This window comes from Hippocampus zosterae, chromosome 3, assembly GCF_025434085.1.
Source record: "Hippocampus zosterae strain Florida chromosome 3, ASM2543408v3, whole genome shotgun sequence".
Lineage (NCBI taxonomy): Eukaryota > Metazoa > Chordata > Actinopteri > Syngnathiformes > Syngnathidae > Hippocampus > Hippocampus zosterae.
The window spans coordinates 8,324,644-8,339,606 of NC_067453.1; the positions used below are offsets into that span (position 1 = coordinate 8,324,644).

General features: G+C 43.3%; 2 protein-coding genes across 2 annotated transcripts; one reads left to right on the plus strand and one right to left on the minus strand.

The window, feature by feature from the left end:
* Positions 1–3,583: 3,583 nt before the first annotated feature.
* On the minus strand, positions 3,584–5,126 carry ascl1b (achaete-scute family bHLH transcription factor 1b). The gene has a single exon (XM_052060138.1). It carries the CDS (start codon positions 4,776–4,778, stop codon positions 4,203–4,205), a length of 576 nt encoding a protein of 191 aa, XP_051916098.1. The 5' UTR covers positions 4,779–5,126; the 3' UTR covers positions 3,584–4,202.
* Positions 5,127–10,293: 5,167 nt separating this feature from the next.
* On the plus strand, positions 10,294–14,930 carry irf7 (interferon regulatory factor 7). The gene is made up of 10 exons (XM_052060106.1): positions 10,294–10,487; positions 10,657–10,810; positions 11,779–11,947; positions 12,037–12,116; positions 12,203–12,248; positions 12,347–12,424; positions 13,061–13,248; positions 14,211–14,412; positions 14,501–14,616; positions 14,705–14,930. Exons 1-10 carry the CDS (start codon positions 10,480–10,482, stop codon positions 14,858–14,860), a joined length of 1,197 nt encoding a protein of 398 aa, XP_051916066.1. The 5' UTR covers positions 10,294–10,479; the 3' UTR covers positions 14,861–14,930.
* The last annotated feature ends 33 nt before the right edge of the window (positions 14,931–14,963 follow it).

Sequence of the window (14,963 nt, forward strand, 5' to 3'; positions counted from 1 at the left end):
CTTCTATAGACAAGTGTGAATCTTTCCAAATCACGTCCAATCAACTAAATTTACCAGAAATAGATGCCAATTTAACTGTAGCTTCTTGCTGGAAATGGAACTTTGTGCGCAAGAATTCATCTGACTTTGTATGGCTGACTGAATCACACTGAGCTCCTGAATGGCTTTTTACAAATCACTGATGCAAACAGCACCACTTCAATTGATATCATGTAAATCTGTTCTGACTTCTTAATGCTGTGTTGTGTTGCTTGTTTGTGACATACACACACACACACACACACACACCGGCAAACATATTTCAGGATTAAAACGCACTTCCTGGCCATTTATTCAGCAAGACCTGATTTAGGCGCGACCGCACACACACACACTCTTGTCACATTGGACTGGATGCATAAATGGGTTGCACGTGATGGATTATTTAATGATGGATTAACGTGAACATGGCCCTTATATTTGCAACATGAAAATGACCCTAGAGGACAAAGTAGCATGAATAAATTCATCTTGTCCCGCTATAGCTGAGGGGAAAATTGCGTATCAATCAATCCGTCAGTGGACAAACGCTTTCTTTCATTGAGAAAGCTGGCCTCTGGTTGACACTCAAGGACATCAGAGACACCATCAAGCGTGTCATAATGGGGCAGCGGGGTGTTGCACGCCCCAATTTGATTTGTCTTTGAGAGTCCTGGTGACGTAGGAGGCTTATACGACACATTATGTTCTTGAAGTCATTTATCACTTGTTTGATCCTGACTGTGCCACTGACCAATGGATGCACCAGAGCTTTTGTCACCCCCTCCCAAGCGTGGGCACGTGGCTAACACCTGCAGGCTCCAAGTGTGTGTGTGTGTGTGTGTGTGTGTGTGTGTGTGTGTGTGTGTGTAGCCTTTTTACAGAGCATCCAAGAACCCGTAACTTAAACTTCAGTTGAATAGGACTCACTCCCCATGCCTCCCAATGAGACAGACGAACCATGCAATTACAACTGAGTCAATGAAGGAATAAATCCAATCCTAATAATCAGAATCAGAATCAGAATCATCTTTATTGGCCAAGTATGTAGAACACACAAGGAATTTGTCTCCGGTATAACATGCTGCACTAGTATCATCGTAAACAAGAAAATCATTGAACCATTTTAGAGTGACCAGTAGTTTTGTAGTACCATTTTGTGGTGCAAGAAGAGTGACTATGTCAGTGACTGTTTAAGGAGTTAATGGCTACAGGGAAGAAGCTGTTTAAGTGTCTACTGGATTTGGTGCGCATGGATCTGTAGCGTCTGCCTGAGGGGAGTGGCTGAAAAAGGTGGTGGGCAGGGTGCGGGGGATCCAGGAGGATTTTACGTGCCCTTGTCTTGATTCTTGCAGTGTGCAAGTCCTCAAGAGTGAGTAGGGCGGTGCCAACGATTTTTTCTGCCGTCCTAACTGTCCGTTGAAGTCGGATTTTGTCCTTTTTTGTGGCGGCCCCAAACCAAACCGCGATGGAAGAACACAGGATTGATTCGATGACTGCCGTGTAGAACTGTCGTAGCACCTCCTGTGGCAGGCCATGCTTCCTCAGCATAATGTCAAAGTTCTGAAAAAAAAAAAAGGTTTACTTAGGAGTTTGTCATGCCACCACATAATTATACTTGTGAAGAGTTTGTTGTGATTACCACAGAATCCAAAACAGAATTGACAGTCGTGTCAGAAAGTGGCGCACTTATCTAGAGGGAGAAAGTAAGTCAACGTTATGACAAAAAGAAGGGGCAGAAAGGACGCCATGATGTTATCCTTGTTTATTCTTTACGTGAAAACACCCCGCAGGAACACACGGGACTCTTCCTCCCCAAACATGTCACTGTGCCAAGAGTGCACCACTTGTCATTAAATTTCTGCATAAGTACATTGTTAGTTGTTTAGGGAAGCACCAAAATCATTTTAATTTTGCACTTGCATGAGTGTTCGTAATGTTAAACAGCATGATGCATGAGGTTTTTTCATTTTAGTATCCAGTATGTACAATTCATTGAGGATGATGGACAGTTAACTTCTTTGTTATACTTGCATGACAGAGCTGTGGAAATGTTCACACACAATATGGGGACGGATTAATTTACATTCCTCAATGTGGGAAATTTATTTTGAAGTTAAAACAGAGTGTGTTTGCTGTTCGAGATTTTACTCTTTTATAAATACAGAGATACTGTTTTTAACTCATTTCATGTACTACAAAATTAAAAGCAAGATCATTATTTTTTTTATATGGATAATTATCGGTGGCACGGTAGACGACTGGTTAGTATGTCCACCGTACAGTCCAGATGCATAGAGTTCAATTCTCGGCCAATGTGCTTCTCCTCACAAGGATAGTGGCTGCGCTGGAGATTATCCTCGCTGTTTCCGGGCAGGAAGCGGCGTACACCCTGAACCCGTTGTCAGCCAATGGCAGGGCACAGATCAACCATCCGCGCTCACACTCGCAACGAAGGACAATTTAGAGTGTTGCATTACCCTGACATGCATGTTTTGAAATGTGGGCGAAAACCGGAGTACCTGGACAAAACCCAAGTAGGCACAAGGAGAACATGCAAACCCCACACGGGAAGGCTGGAGCTGGTATTAAACCCCTGCACCTCTGCACTGCGAGGCAGACGTGCTAACCAGTCGACCACTGAAAAAAATAAAGGGAACACTTTAACCGCGCATTGTAACTCAAGGTGATCTCTTTATTTTTATTTTATTTTTTTTACAGTTGAGAGTTGGGAGCAGGAGGAATAGAGGGAGCAAGAGAGAGACAGAGAGAAATGATTGTTTGTATGAAAGCTACGGTATACCTATAATTGTGATTCGAAGTGTCCTCCGCATCCTACATGTGGAAAATAGTTACATATTTAGTCATAATCTATGCGGCTGTCTTTGCCATCAGACTTTGATGGCTATGATCATAATAGTAATGAGTTTAATCAGCTACACTAAAGGCCCCAAATTTAAATAATGAGGCGCAAAGGAAGCACAATGGCACCCACAGTGGGGTGGTGTGCTCCCTATTTTGCACGAGGTGTGCTCGTGATTGAGCCTTGCTTGAAAAACACAGTCGGGGATACAACTAGCCTACATGGCCAGGTTTTTATTTAGATTGATTTTAGTCAGGCCAATACGAATTTTGACCTGACGTATTGTCTTGCTGACTTTCCCGGGGCCGTATTTCAAACGGGCTTTGAGAAGAGTGAATTGCCTCCTCCTGCTCCCCAAAAAAGCACTCTCCCTGCAGGCAAAATAGTGCAGGCATGAAACAATGCAATGCAAGAAAAGTAATATTAATCTGCCCTCCCTGAATGCAGACAAAGAGTCGTGGAAAGTGCGCGTCTCTAATGCTTATTGAGGACTCACCCAGCTGCGCAATTTTAGCCCCATGTGCCCAATCAAGTCGGGGAAAGGTCACTGAGGAGGGAGGCAGGGGGGGCTGGACTTCAATAGAAGTGCTCCATAGTTTGCTCAATTACCGCCACACACTCCCTCCCACGCGTGAACATAAGGTCATAAAGATGGAAGCAAACACACACACACACACACACACACACAAACACACAAGCATGTAATATAAATAGATTATTTATTTATAAAACTCGTTTTACACAAATATATCTGTTAAAATCAAATATGTACATTTGGAGGCTACACGAAGAGGAGAACAAGTGCATACATCAAAAGAGATCTCCTTATCGCCTCCTATTTTTAGATCGATTGATATAAAAAAGGCAAATGAACTGCAATTCGTCCCAGGTAGTAGTAGCCTTGACATTGCTGATAAAATTTCAGCCCATCAGTCATTCACAATTTTCAGTGTACAAAAATAGGTCTTCGTGTTACAATGAATGACAAGAAAGAAATGTACATGTTTGTCCATCTTAAGTCATTTGAGGACGGTTGTGGCTGGATGTGAGTTTGTACGTGTGTGTACGCGTGTGCGTGTGTGTGTCTGAGCCTCGCCTAATTGCACTTATTCAACAGTATTTACTTCAGCGCGTCAACATGACACAGTCCATCCCCTTCGCTCCTTCACTCCCTCAAAGGCTGTCATTATTGCTTGGCTGCTTTGCTCGCAGAGTCAGGTGAGGGCGGGCGGTCACAACACTCTTCGAAACTGCCGCGTCTCCGGTGCGGGCTGATGCACCGGCTCGCTTTTACGCACGGGCGCCGCCGAGTGGCGCTGCGTCAATATCGGTCGAACCAGGTGGTGAAGTCCAACAACTCCTGCTCCTCGGAGCTCAGAGGCTCATCGGACGAGTACGTGGAGTGGGGCGACTCCGGGTCGGCCGAGTAGGTGTTGGAAAGCGTGGGCGAGGGCAGTCCGCACTGAAACGCCGCCGACACCGCGTCGTGCTCGTCTAAAAGCTGCTGCAAAGCTCGGATGTACTCCACCGCTGAGCGCAGAGTCTCCACTTTGCTCATCTTCTTGTTGGCGGCCCCGTTGGGCACGTGCTGGCGAAGCGTCTGGAAACCCATGTTGACCTGCTTGACCCGGTTCCTCTCCCGTTCGTTCCGCCGGGCCACAGCCACGGGCTGCTGCTGAGGGATGGAGTAGCCCAGGCCGTTGAAACTCAGGCGACGCTTGCAGCGGAGCAGCTCGGGTGAGTTGGAGCGCTGTCTCTTCAGCACCTTGCTGCTTCGGTTCTGCTCGCGCGCGGTCGGGAGCGAGCAATCCTGCGCCGGAGCGTGCACGCTCAAGCCGGAGCGTCTCTCAGTGAGCGCGAAGGCGAAGGCGGTCTGCGTGGTGGTGATGGTTGCCATGTCTGTGACAGCTCCCGTGATGGATGCGGTGACGCTTGGCTCTCGGGTCCTTCGTGTGGGGACAGAGGGGGGGGGCGTGCGGTGGTCGACTGTGGTTCAAATCTCTCTTGACTGCTGTTCTTCACCAGCCTATGTGACCCAAACTTTGGCAGCACTCCTCTTTTTCAACACGCGCCCTGACGCACACTCCACCCAAGCACCCACCCCCTCCCCGCACGCTCCGTGGCGAGGCCCCGCCCCCGCTGTGTGATTCTTCCGCGGGCCGGCTCCCTCGGGCCAGGCGCGTGGCTCCGGGAGCTCAATAAACAATCTGAGCTTTCACTGGGCCCCGAGCACGCGCTGACCTCATTTGCATTCCAATGTCTCCAACTTGAAGGCCCATTGGTCCATTCAAACGGCCTGCAACCGTGCGAGAAGAAAGCCGGGAGCTCGAGGGGCGAGAGGTGGAGGGTTGGGGGGAGGGGGGGGGGGGGGTGAGACAGAAAAGACTGGAAAAAAAGGGAGAATGAAAAAAAAGTGAATGGTTGGACTCTTTGAAATGCCTTTTGAATTTGACAATGTACCCCTGGCAAGTCTTCAAATTATAAGTCCTCGCCCCCACCGTCGTTCTCCTTTGGCTCTTTACGATCACAAATACCAAGACGCTCGGTGCTGTATCCAGGCTACAGCTTTACGCGGCCAAATAGATGCTAAGCGTGTCTCTGTGCACAGTAATTGGCAATTAGACAAGTGGCGCGAGGGCGCGATTCATTCCAATGTAAACATTGTGTTTATGACATGCAGGCTATGTGCACTCTGTTGCGTTCACCCCTGTTGAATCGAAAGACATTGCTGCGTGGTGTTAAAACCGCACGCAGAGTGAGTTCAGATCACAAATGGAACTGCAGGTGCACGGAGGCATTTCAGCACCATCACAGAGTGGACAGTTCATTATCAAGAGCATTCAACTTGTAGTTTTAAAATGTGCACCATGCTTTAATAAAGTGGAGGGGGGGGAAGCACTTGTTCGGGTACAGCTAATAGATTCGCAATGTCTTATTTTTTTTGAAGACTCAGCGATGCAATCACTGTCGGAAAACAAATGTGATAATTACGCTCCCTTGTGGTATATATTAGTGATTGCAACCAATTCAGCTTCTTGTCCAGGCACGACACCAAGATTTTTTTTCTCTCCTGGTACTTGGTGGTGGGGGGCTTGACCGACATGTGAGTTGGAAATAAAATAATGGATTCAATTCTTTATTTACTTTCTTTATTCAGGGATTGCCGTTTTTCAATAATCTGCACACATTTGTCCAATGTAAACGTGGGCCTATATTTCACCTGAATTAGGATGAAGACCTTTCTAGCAGTAAAAATCACTACAAGTGACACACACACACACACACACACACACACACACACACACTCCAGACATGGTAACAGGGATTGGATTACAACAGAATGGCTAGTTGTGAACGACTGAATGTTTTTCAACGTAAATAAATAATGTGACATAAAATCCATAAAATAATAACTGCAGATGCTATAGTAACCCCTTGCCCTTGTCTCCCCAAACGTGCCATCCTTCAATTTCCTTCTACTTTATTGTGTTTCTTTTTAGAGAGTCTTCAAACGAATATGCATGTTTTTGCAATGTGGAAGGACACCAGTGTTAAAAAAACTGCACTCTAGTGTGCAGTGAGAGATCATCAAGTGTTGTTACATTAACATTATTTTCAGAATTTCCTGCGGGATACCTGTTGTATAAAGGTTAATGTAACCTATTACAGATGCTGTAGTGATGTTGATGTATGTCTCAGTCAATTAAATGCCTGGTTAGAGAGATGTCCCGAGAGGTGTTTCGGTGCGAACCGATTAACTGCAGGTGAAAGTTTAGAAGCAAGTCACTCTCTCTCATTATTTCCCTATACAACAGCATGTAGAGGCAGAATGAATTCACACACACACACACACACACACACACACACACACACACACACACTCACACACACACACACTTTTGTTCTTCTACTTCTCCCTTTCATAATTTTGCTGCTGTAAATTGGGAATTTCTCCATTGTGAGACAAATAAAGGGTTTCTCATCTTAACAATGACATGTTATTCCACTAGATGGCAGAAGGTACATTTCACCTGTGTGCCAACCTGTTATCACCGAGTGACAACAGAATAATGGTTTTGTGTTCAAGGCCACAAGTTCACACTTAGTGATCATCGTATCAGAAAATGTCCTTTTGTGACATTGTTGTTTGGTGGTGCTGAGATTTTTGTAATGTCAAAATACAGTGGGTCATACCAGTTGACAATTTATTTCCATTTAATTTTTTTTCTTTTTTGCCCGAATACTATTTTTACGCAAGTCACTTTGGTATGTGGCATTACTTCAATGACCACTTATTTTTCGAAAAAGAAAATCTCAAATTTATACACTTTATTAATGCTTTGATACAGTTGTAAACACATGCAAAACGCAATAGTTGGGGGGGGGGGGGGAAGAAATACGGTAAATGAAGTATGCTAAATGGATTTCCACACAACAGAAAAAAAAATCCTGAGTCTAGAGAGAATTTGTGATTACTTTTTTTTTTTTTTGGATTGTGCTTAGTGTTACTGTTCCATGAGAAAACAACAAAGGTCACGCCTAAAAACATTTATGGCTGCCAACAGAAGGTACAACCCTGTTTACTCTCTACACTTACAATGACAGTTTATGCAAAGTTGTTTTTTTTTTATTAAAATCATGGAAAACAGTGGTCTGTGTGACTTCCCCATTTGAATATGACAATCTTACAAAAGTGGAACAAGTGGACTTTCACTTCAAAAACACAACACACATATCACAGCAAGAAAAGCTTTACAAACATGTTCATAGTTAAAAGTAACAAGAACAGCACTGCCTGAAGTTTCAAAGTTCGAAACAATAGCCTTGCGTGACATGTGCTGTTAATGGGGGAGGGAGAATGCAAGAAATGTGTGCGAGAGCGTAGGTGTACAGTAGTTATCACGCGTGAACACGAGGGAAAGTTGGAGGAGGATCAACAATACAGTTGTTAAGATGCATTACATAAAGAAAAAATCCCCTGGATGTGTCATATTAACGGTTACAAAGGTGCAGAATCAAATGTCATCATCAGGGTGGGATAAGGTAACAGTCATGACAGGAAAAAAAAAATCAAGTTCAGCTCAGGCACTGATAGACGTAATTACAAACAATAATGACAGATAGTATTACTCAAAACTAACGGCTGGTAGTAAATATTACGTAATAAGTCTTAATACCAGAGGATTGCTATTGAGAATGGGAATGAGCCACCTCTTCTTTAGCAAGCTAACCTACCATTAATGAGCAGAAACCATCAAAAGTAGTTTGCTAATCATGACACACGGCCTATCACGGCTCCATTAAGTCAAGCATCTTGCCGGGGTTTTTGTGGGGGGGAAGCGAGAACACATGAAGAGAAGAGTCATGGGAATTAAAACCCTAAGAAATGCAGTCAAGGCATGACAGAATAGCAACACAGCGACAACAAAAAAAAAAAGTTACACATGACCAGAACCAACAAGAATTCAACAAAATAATACCAGTAGGCTGACACGACATTCTGGGCAGTTGAAAATTCCCCATTTACGTTAGATCATTCAAATCTTCAGCTTGGACCATTGAAATTTCCAAGGTGGAAAATTTCTCACTGTCCAGCTGCAGTCTGGAATGTCATCAAACAGGTCTGACAACTGTCGATAATTTGCTGCTAAGAGACTTCAAAGTTGAGTTTCTGAAAGCTAGTGGGTATTTTTGGAGGAGTAGCTCCATTTCCTTTTTTTGTAGATTTTTTTACGGATTTCTCACAGAGGATATAGTGACAAATCTCACCACCTTCAGGACAGTTTATTACAAATGGTTTCAAGCAGCATTGACATGGTTGGTTGAGTAGATTGACTCCTTGTCACGTAGCAAGGTGGTGGTGGACCCCAAAAAGCAGGCAGGAGGGAGGAGCGGGGTGTATTTCAAGAATTGTATTTAAAACAAAGAAAACTAAATCCAAAACCCACAAAGTCCAAAGTATCAAACAAAAACCATAACTAAATCTAAAACATAACAATGAACTAAACATGATGGAAAACAAGAGCAAACAGCAACACACATGACAGTAGCGAGAAGCAACAAATGACCCCACACTGAGTGTTTGGGCTGGGATTCAATTTAAAGGCCTGATTAGCTATAACCAACAGGTGTGCAGCTGCCAGGGAGCCCTACAGTGCCACCTGTTGGTCCCTAAACCGAATCCTGACACTCCTCCTCCACAGATGAAATTAACATCAGTATCACCAGTCCATTCTTTAAGCAACTCTCAAGTGTCATGTTAAAATATATAAGTATAAACATTTATAAAAATATATAAGTCTATTTTAGTAAGAACGTTTTATTTTCCCTCAACAGTTTGTGGAGCTGCACGTGTGTCATCATGAGCTGATGACAGAGCGGATTTTTCAGTTTATGCTGCAGTTGCTAGAGCAGCTATCCGATACATACCGCAGACAGAGGTCTTACTCCAATTTGAGCCCTGAGGTCTCAACAGGAGACTCCGCATAGCTGGAATGGGGAAGTGTGCACATTGGCTATGTATCACTTCTGTATTACTGGCATCTCAACTGTGTATGTTTCTAAATAACAAGAAGATAAATCTTAAGCAAATACTGTTGCTTAAAAAAATTGTCTGGACTGTGGGAGGTGTGGGTAGCAATACGGAAAAGCCACCAATAAAAAGTGAAAACCAAATCGATTTTTGCAAGTAGTGCGGTCCACTCAGAGGTGTGGAAACGGCGTGGTGCGATACATAAGGAGAATCACCCTGGGTAGTAGTTGCTTTGAAGATTAAGTACATCATAAAGATGGTCGCCCCCATTTACCAGTTTTTAATACTCACTCAAAGAGTACAATCGCACACCTGCAGGGTCCTGATGCCAAAAGTCCCCTGCCGTGGATTAGGACGCCTCATTTTGAAGATGACATATTTAACTCTAAATCCGTGAGTGGTTTCCTCTTCAATATTTTGGTAGCAAAACCTTCACTAAAAGTCAGAACAGGTGGACGAGAGCTCATGTCACAGAGTGGGTCTCGATTACACTTTAGAGATGCCGTCACGGAAACCGAGTTATGATGTATTATTAGCTTTCATTTGCACCACATTACCTTAGACCAGTGAATCATTTTGTTTTTGTTCAGCCATCCATTCTATTGTGTTATTAAACCTGTCAGGTTTTAACACAAAGCAAAGTAAGGCAGATTCAACAGGTCTTAGAGCTCATTGTAAAAAAGTAAGGAAAATGGGTAATGTCACAGTCAACTTTGAACTAGGTCCTGTGTCAGTATAATGATAACTCAGGGTACAAATATAATATTTGGAATACAGTATGTTGGGTCTCAACACTTCAACTGGTTGAGACCGCTGATAAAATGCGGATGGAAGAAAAAAACGGTTCGCAGCCTCCTGCTTGATTATAGTGCCGTGTGAAATAGGCATTTCCTGCTTGGCCTTGAATGAACCGCACCTTCTGAAGCAGGGAATACCACAGGAAGTGGTGCCGTCCCACGGAGGAGGAGACACGCGATGATGTGTGTGAGGGCGTTTATAAAATCTCGCTAAATGCTGGAAAGAATCAGAAAAAAACTCTGCTAAAGGAAGGAACAACTGCCAAGAAATGCACCGGTAAGATTTCCTGCCTTTACCCCTTTTGCTTGCGGGTGCACAGTGTGTGATTGCTTACAGAGTCTGTAGGTATATTCACCGCGAAAGTCTCCCACAATACCGATAGAATATTTCTTTCTGAATGCAGCAAAAACAAGAGCGATGAGTAATCTAACATGTTTCCTCTCAGCTCTCACAAACCTTCGTTTGCCAGCTGGCTCATTGAGCAAGTGCAAGCGGGCCAGTACGAAGGTCTGCGCTTCGTGGCTCCAAACAAGATCCGAATTCCCTGGAAGCACAACTCCAAAAGGGACTGCAATGATGTTGACACTAAAATATTTCAAGTAGGTCTGACTCCCTCCATTAAGTTGGAAAACCATGTTACCTGGCACACTGATTAACCATTTTCTAAGGTCCAATATTGAATGAGGTTTTAACTGAGCAAAAATACGTTTTTTTAAAATGAAATGTACAGTTAAGTCTAAAGTTGAAGTTTAATGCCATTTTAAACCCAATTTGTTGAATCTCACATTCTAAAGCCATTTCAAGGCTGTTGACAAAATTGTGTTCAACATTGGGCAATTTTGCTTGTATTGTTAAATCTTGTCAAAATAAAGCAGTTTGTTTATTTGCACTAATCAAAAAATATATGAATTTTTCACATAATCTAGAACATTTGAACCAACTACACAAAAAACTGGACTAGACAAGTGTGTTTCAAAACATATACAGTACCACAGTGATTCTCAACTGTGTCACCTGGGCCCGCATCTTCCTATTGCTGCAATGTCGCAATGCACTTTTATAGACGTTAAGAACAATAGCACTTTTTTTTCTCAACATATCCGTCCATCCATCTATGGACAGTGTGTTAACTTTTTAAACGCTGTTTCATATGAGTTTGACTGTCAGAACGGCAAAAGAATATTGCTACCTATGCATCTGCTAGCCAACAGCTGAGCTGCATTGTGTTTGTTTACAGAGCAGCTTGTGACGAGAGCGGAAGTGAGTAACATTTCCTGACGCTTATCCAAGAGTGTAGGTTCTTTGTCTGTACTTGGTGCGCTTCTGTGGTGTTCTGAGAAACTCAGACGACAAATATATCTTCTTTTTAATTTTTTTTCTTTGCTCTCTGCCACCCAATTTTGGGTCCAGAGCCACCAGTTGAGAATTACTAAGTGATACGCTATATTCACATTAATATGCACGGTTGAGGAACTAAAAATGCATGGCACAGTAAAAGTGAATGAGGGTTCACTTCAAAGTGATAGATTGTACTCCATTGAACAAGATGTGACTGTGTGGTTTACAGGCATGGGCGGTTGTGAGTGGTAAAATCATCACTTTCCCAAATGATAAGGCCAGATGGAAAACAAATTTTCGCTGTAACCTGAACAACCACCCGCCGCGCTTCAGACTGATCGAAGATAACTCCAAGACTGCAGACCCTCATAAAGTCTATGAGATCATCAACACTCAGAGTAAGTCGGTTTTAAATTAATCCAGATCTCCTGTCAATGCAAGCAAGTCATGCTACTGTCATTTGTTGTTGTTTTTCATTCATTTGCAGGCAGAGAAGAAAGTATGCAAAATATACAAACCCTATGTGAGGAGGATTTGAATGTAGACCTCTACAGAGCTCCCTCAGAGGTGCATTTCCACTACTAATGTCTTTGGTAATGGGTGTTCCGGAGTTCTCTTAACAACTTCAATGCTGTTTTTTTCTCTCCAAACAGCAACAATTTGCTAACAATGCTTTTGAGCTTGGCAGCCATCCGTCAGGTACATCCCATTTGCTTCAGGAAAGTTAACCTTTCTCCCTCTTACAAATGTTCCTCATTAAAATGTAATTCCTTCTCTCTCTGATGTGCAACAAACAGAATATTTTCAACATCCAGCTGTGCAGAGAAACTGTTCTGCTGCTGCAATAGCTGAGAATGCCACTCATCTTCAACAAGGTGAGCAGTTTCTTCCTTGTGTGCGGGTAAACACTGTTGAATCAAAATGGATGCTGAAACGAGACATTTTGTCACGTTTGAGTTGAATAATTAGCTCTGTGCGTGAAATACTACATTGATGGCCAGTACTGTAGTAAAATGGACTCTCTCACCTCACCTTCTGACAATGACCTTTTCCTTCATCTAAATGTGTGACCCTCAATCAATGACCCTTGATGTTCATCCATCCACCTTCGGCTTATATGGGGTCAGGTCATAGGGGCAGCATCTTAAGCGGGCAAGACCAGACTTCCCTCGCCCAGGGCCACTTCGTTATGCTCCTCCGGGAGGATCCTTAAGGCCTCCTCAGGCCAGCTGAGAGACAGTTTCTCCGGGACATCCTCAGGGCCTCCCCCGCAGTGAGATACGCCCTCAGACCTCACCAGGGAGGCGTCCATGAAGCAATCTATCCAGATGCCCAAGCCACTTTGTCTGGCTACTTTCCATGCGCAAGAGGCACTACTCTTAGCCCCTTTCTGATCACCGAGCTTCTCACCCTCACTTGAAGAGGAGAGGGTGGACCTCACATTAGTTACTTGCATCTTGTAACATGATATGGCTCTATATGATTCAAACTTGATCTTTTCTTTTTCCCAGTAAATCCATATCCGTCTCAGTCTTGGAGTACTGACTTGGAGGTCTCCATCCACTACAGAAATAGACAAATGTTAAAGACTATAGTGAACACAGCCCGCCTCCAACTGCACTACCTCCAAGAGGCCTGTGAGAACAACTCTTATCCTCTCTGCTTCCCCACCACTGAAGGCCTGCTGGACCACAAACAGGTGCCTCGCCACACTCAACACACGCAGCCTAAAATGGTCGACAGCAACAGAACTGATTTTATAAGTATTACCGCAGACATCTGATTGAATGAGTTCACCTTGGATGGGGGAAACAAATGTAGGATACTTTAGTTCCAAAAGAGGCTTTTGTATTGATCAGAATTAATGATAAAAATGTTGGCAAGGAAAAAAAAATCTAGTTTTGTGCAATTTTCATCCTCCATTTTATGTTGAACGCTTCCATTTCCAGGGGCTCAAAAGTATTTCAACAACTGTCTCATATGAGGATAAATGATCAGATCCAGTCTTTTTTTTGTCCAACTTCAAGAAGGGTAAAAAAGACTTGGGTTGCTACTTAGCATTGAGTTGGTAAAAAGCTGCAGTTTAAGTGGGCTATCAGTAGTCCAATCAGTGGTTTAAAAAAACAGTAGAGAGGGAAGCATAAAAAAGTTCTTTGGTGTGAACTATTTAACAGTTATGGGTGCATTCATTGATTATTTGGAATTATGTTTCAATTATGACATGTGTAAATACATTGGATCACTGGACATTTGATGTACAGTACGACTGTATACATAAAAAAATGACTGTAGTTTCTGTGTGGGATTGTAAAATCCTTATTTTTGTGAAACTTCTTAAATTAAAGCAGTCAGTGTACACTTCAATCATGTGTTTTTATGTTTCAAATCTGTTGTGCTGGGGGAAATACAATACAATACATGCTGATTTATATAGCGCTTTCACAACAGCGGCAGCTGTAACAAAGCGCTCAACAAAACAGGTAACATAAAGTAAAATAATAAACACAACACATAACATAAAACACGGACAGTCGTGCAGTGCTAACCACTTTTCCGTCACGTTTTGTAGGCAAAGTCAACAGTGGTTGTGTCCTAATACTTGAAGGCCAAGCACAAAGGTGGCCCATAGTTGTTTCCTAACCCCAACTGTCCTTCCACCAGATTGAGTACACCAATCGCATCCTGAACAGCATCCAGAGAGGTCTCCTCCTCGAAGTCCACGAGTCTGGCATTTACGGCATCAGGCAGGACACTTGCCATGTTTTTGCCAGCACCGATAAACCCGGCATGGCTCGAGCGCACCCGAGAAAATTACCCAAAAACACTATTGTGGAGCTTTTTAACGTTCAGAAGTTTGTTCATGGTGGGCATAATCACCTAAAACCAAGTAACCTTACAGAAGAGTACACAGAGAAATGTTACCTTTTTTTTTTAATTTACTTTTGTTTCAGACCTAAAACAGTTCAAAGAAAACAGGGGAAGCTCTCCTAATTATACCATCACAATGTGTTTTGGAGAGATGTTTCCAGATGGAAAACCGCTGGAGAAGAAGCTTATTGTTGTCCAGGTGAGGCTCGACTTACATACATCATGTGCAGTCAATCCTCTTCCATGCAGACAAGCGCTCAAAAAAGTCCTTCCCTGTGCTAACGCAGGTGGTCCCGCTGATCTTCCAATCCTTTCATGAGAAGGCACAGAGTGAGGGAGCGTCTTCTCTGAACAGCGCCAACATCAGCCTCCAGTTGTCCCACAACAGCTTCTATGATTTCATTGCTTCTCATTTGAGCCCACCGACAACTGAGTTCAGCTAACAGTCCTGTGGAGATCGCCGGCCACGATTCCAATCTGCTCCATTTGTCAATAAATCATTTGTAAACACAATTAGTTCTTTTTGAAAAACATGGTACGCTTTTC

What these genes read in the sequence shown, in the direction of transcription:
- ascl1b (XM_052060138.1), bottom strand. Translation starts at nt 4,778, where the DNA reads ATGGCAACCATCACCACCACGCAGACCGCCTTCGCCTTCGCGCTCACT.
- irf7 (XM_052060106.1), top strand. An exon ending in TCTACAGAGCTCCCTCAGAG is followed by an intron (nt 12,117 to 12,202) that starts GTGCATTTCCAC and finishes CTCTCCAAACAG; the next exon opens with CAACAATTTGCTAACAATGC. An exon ending in CGTTCAGAAGTTTGTTCATG is followed by an intron (nt 14,413 to 14,500) that starts GTGGGCATAATC and finishes CTTTTGTTTCAG; the next exon opens with ACCTAAAACAGTTCAAAGAA.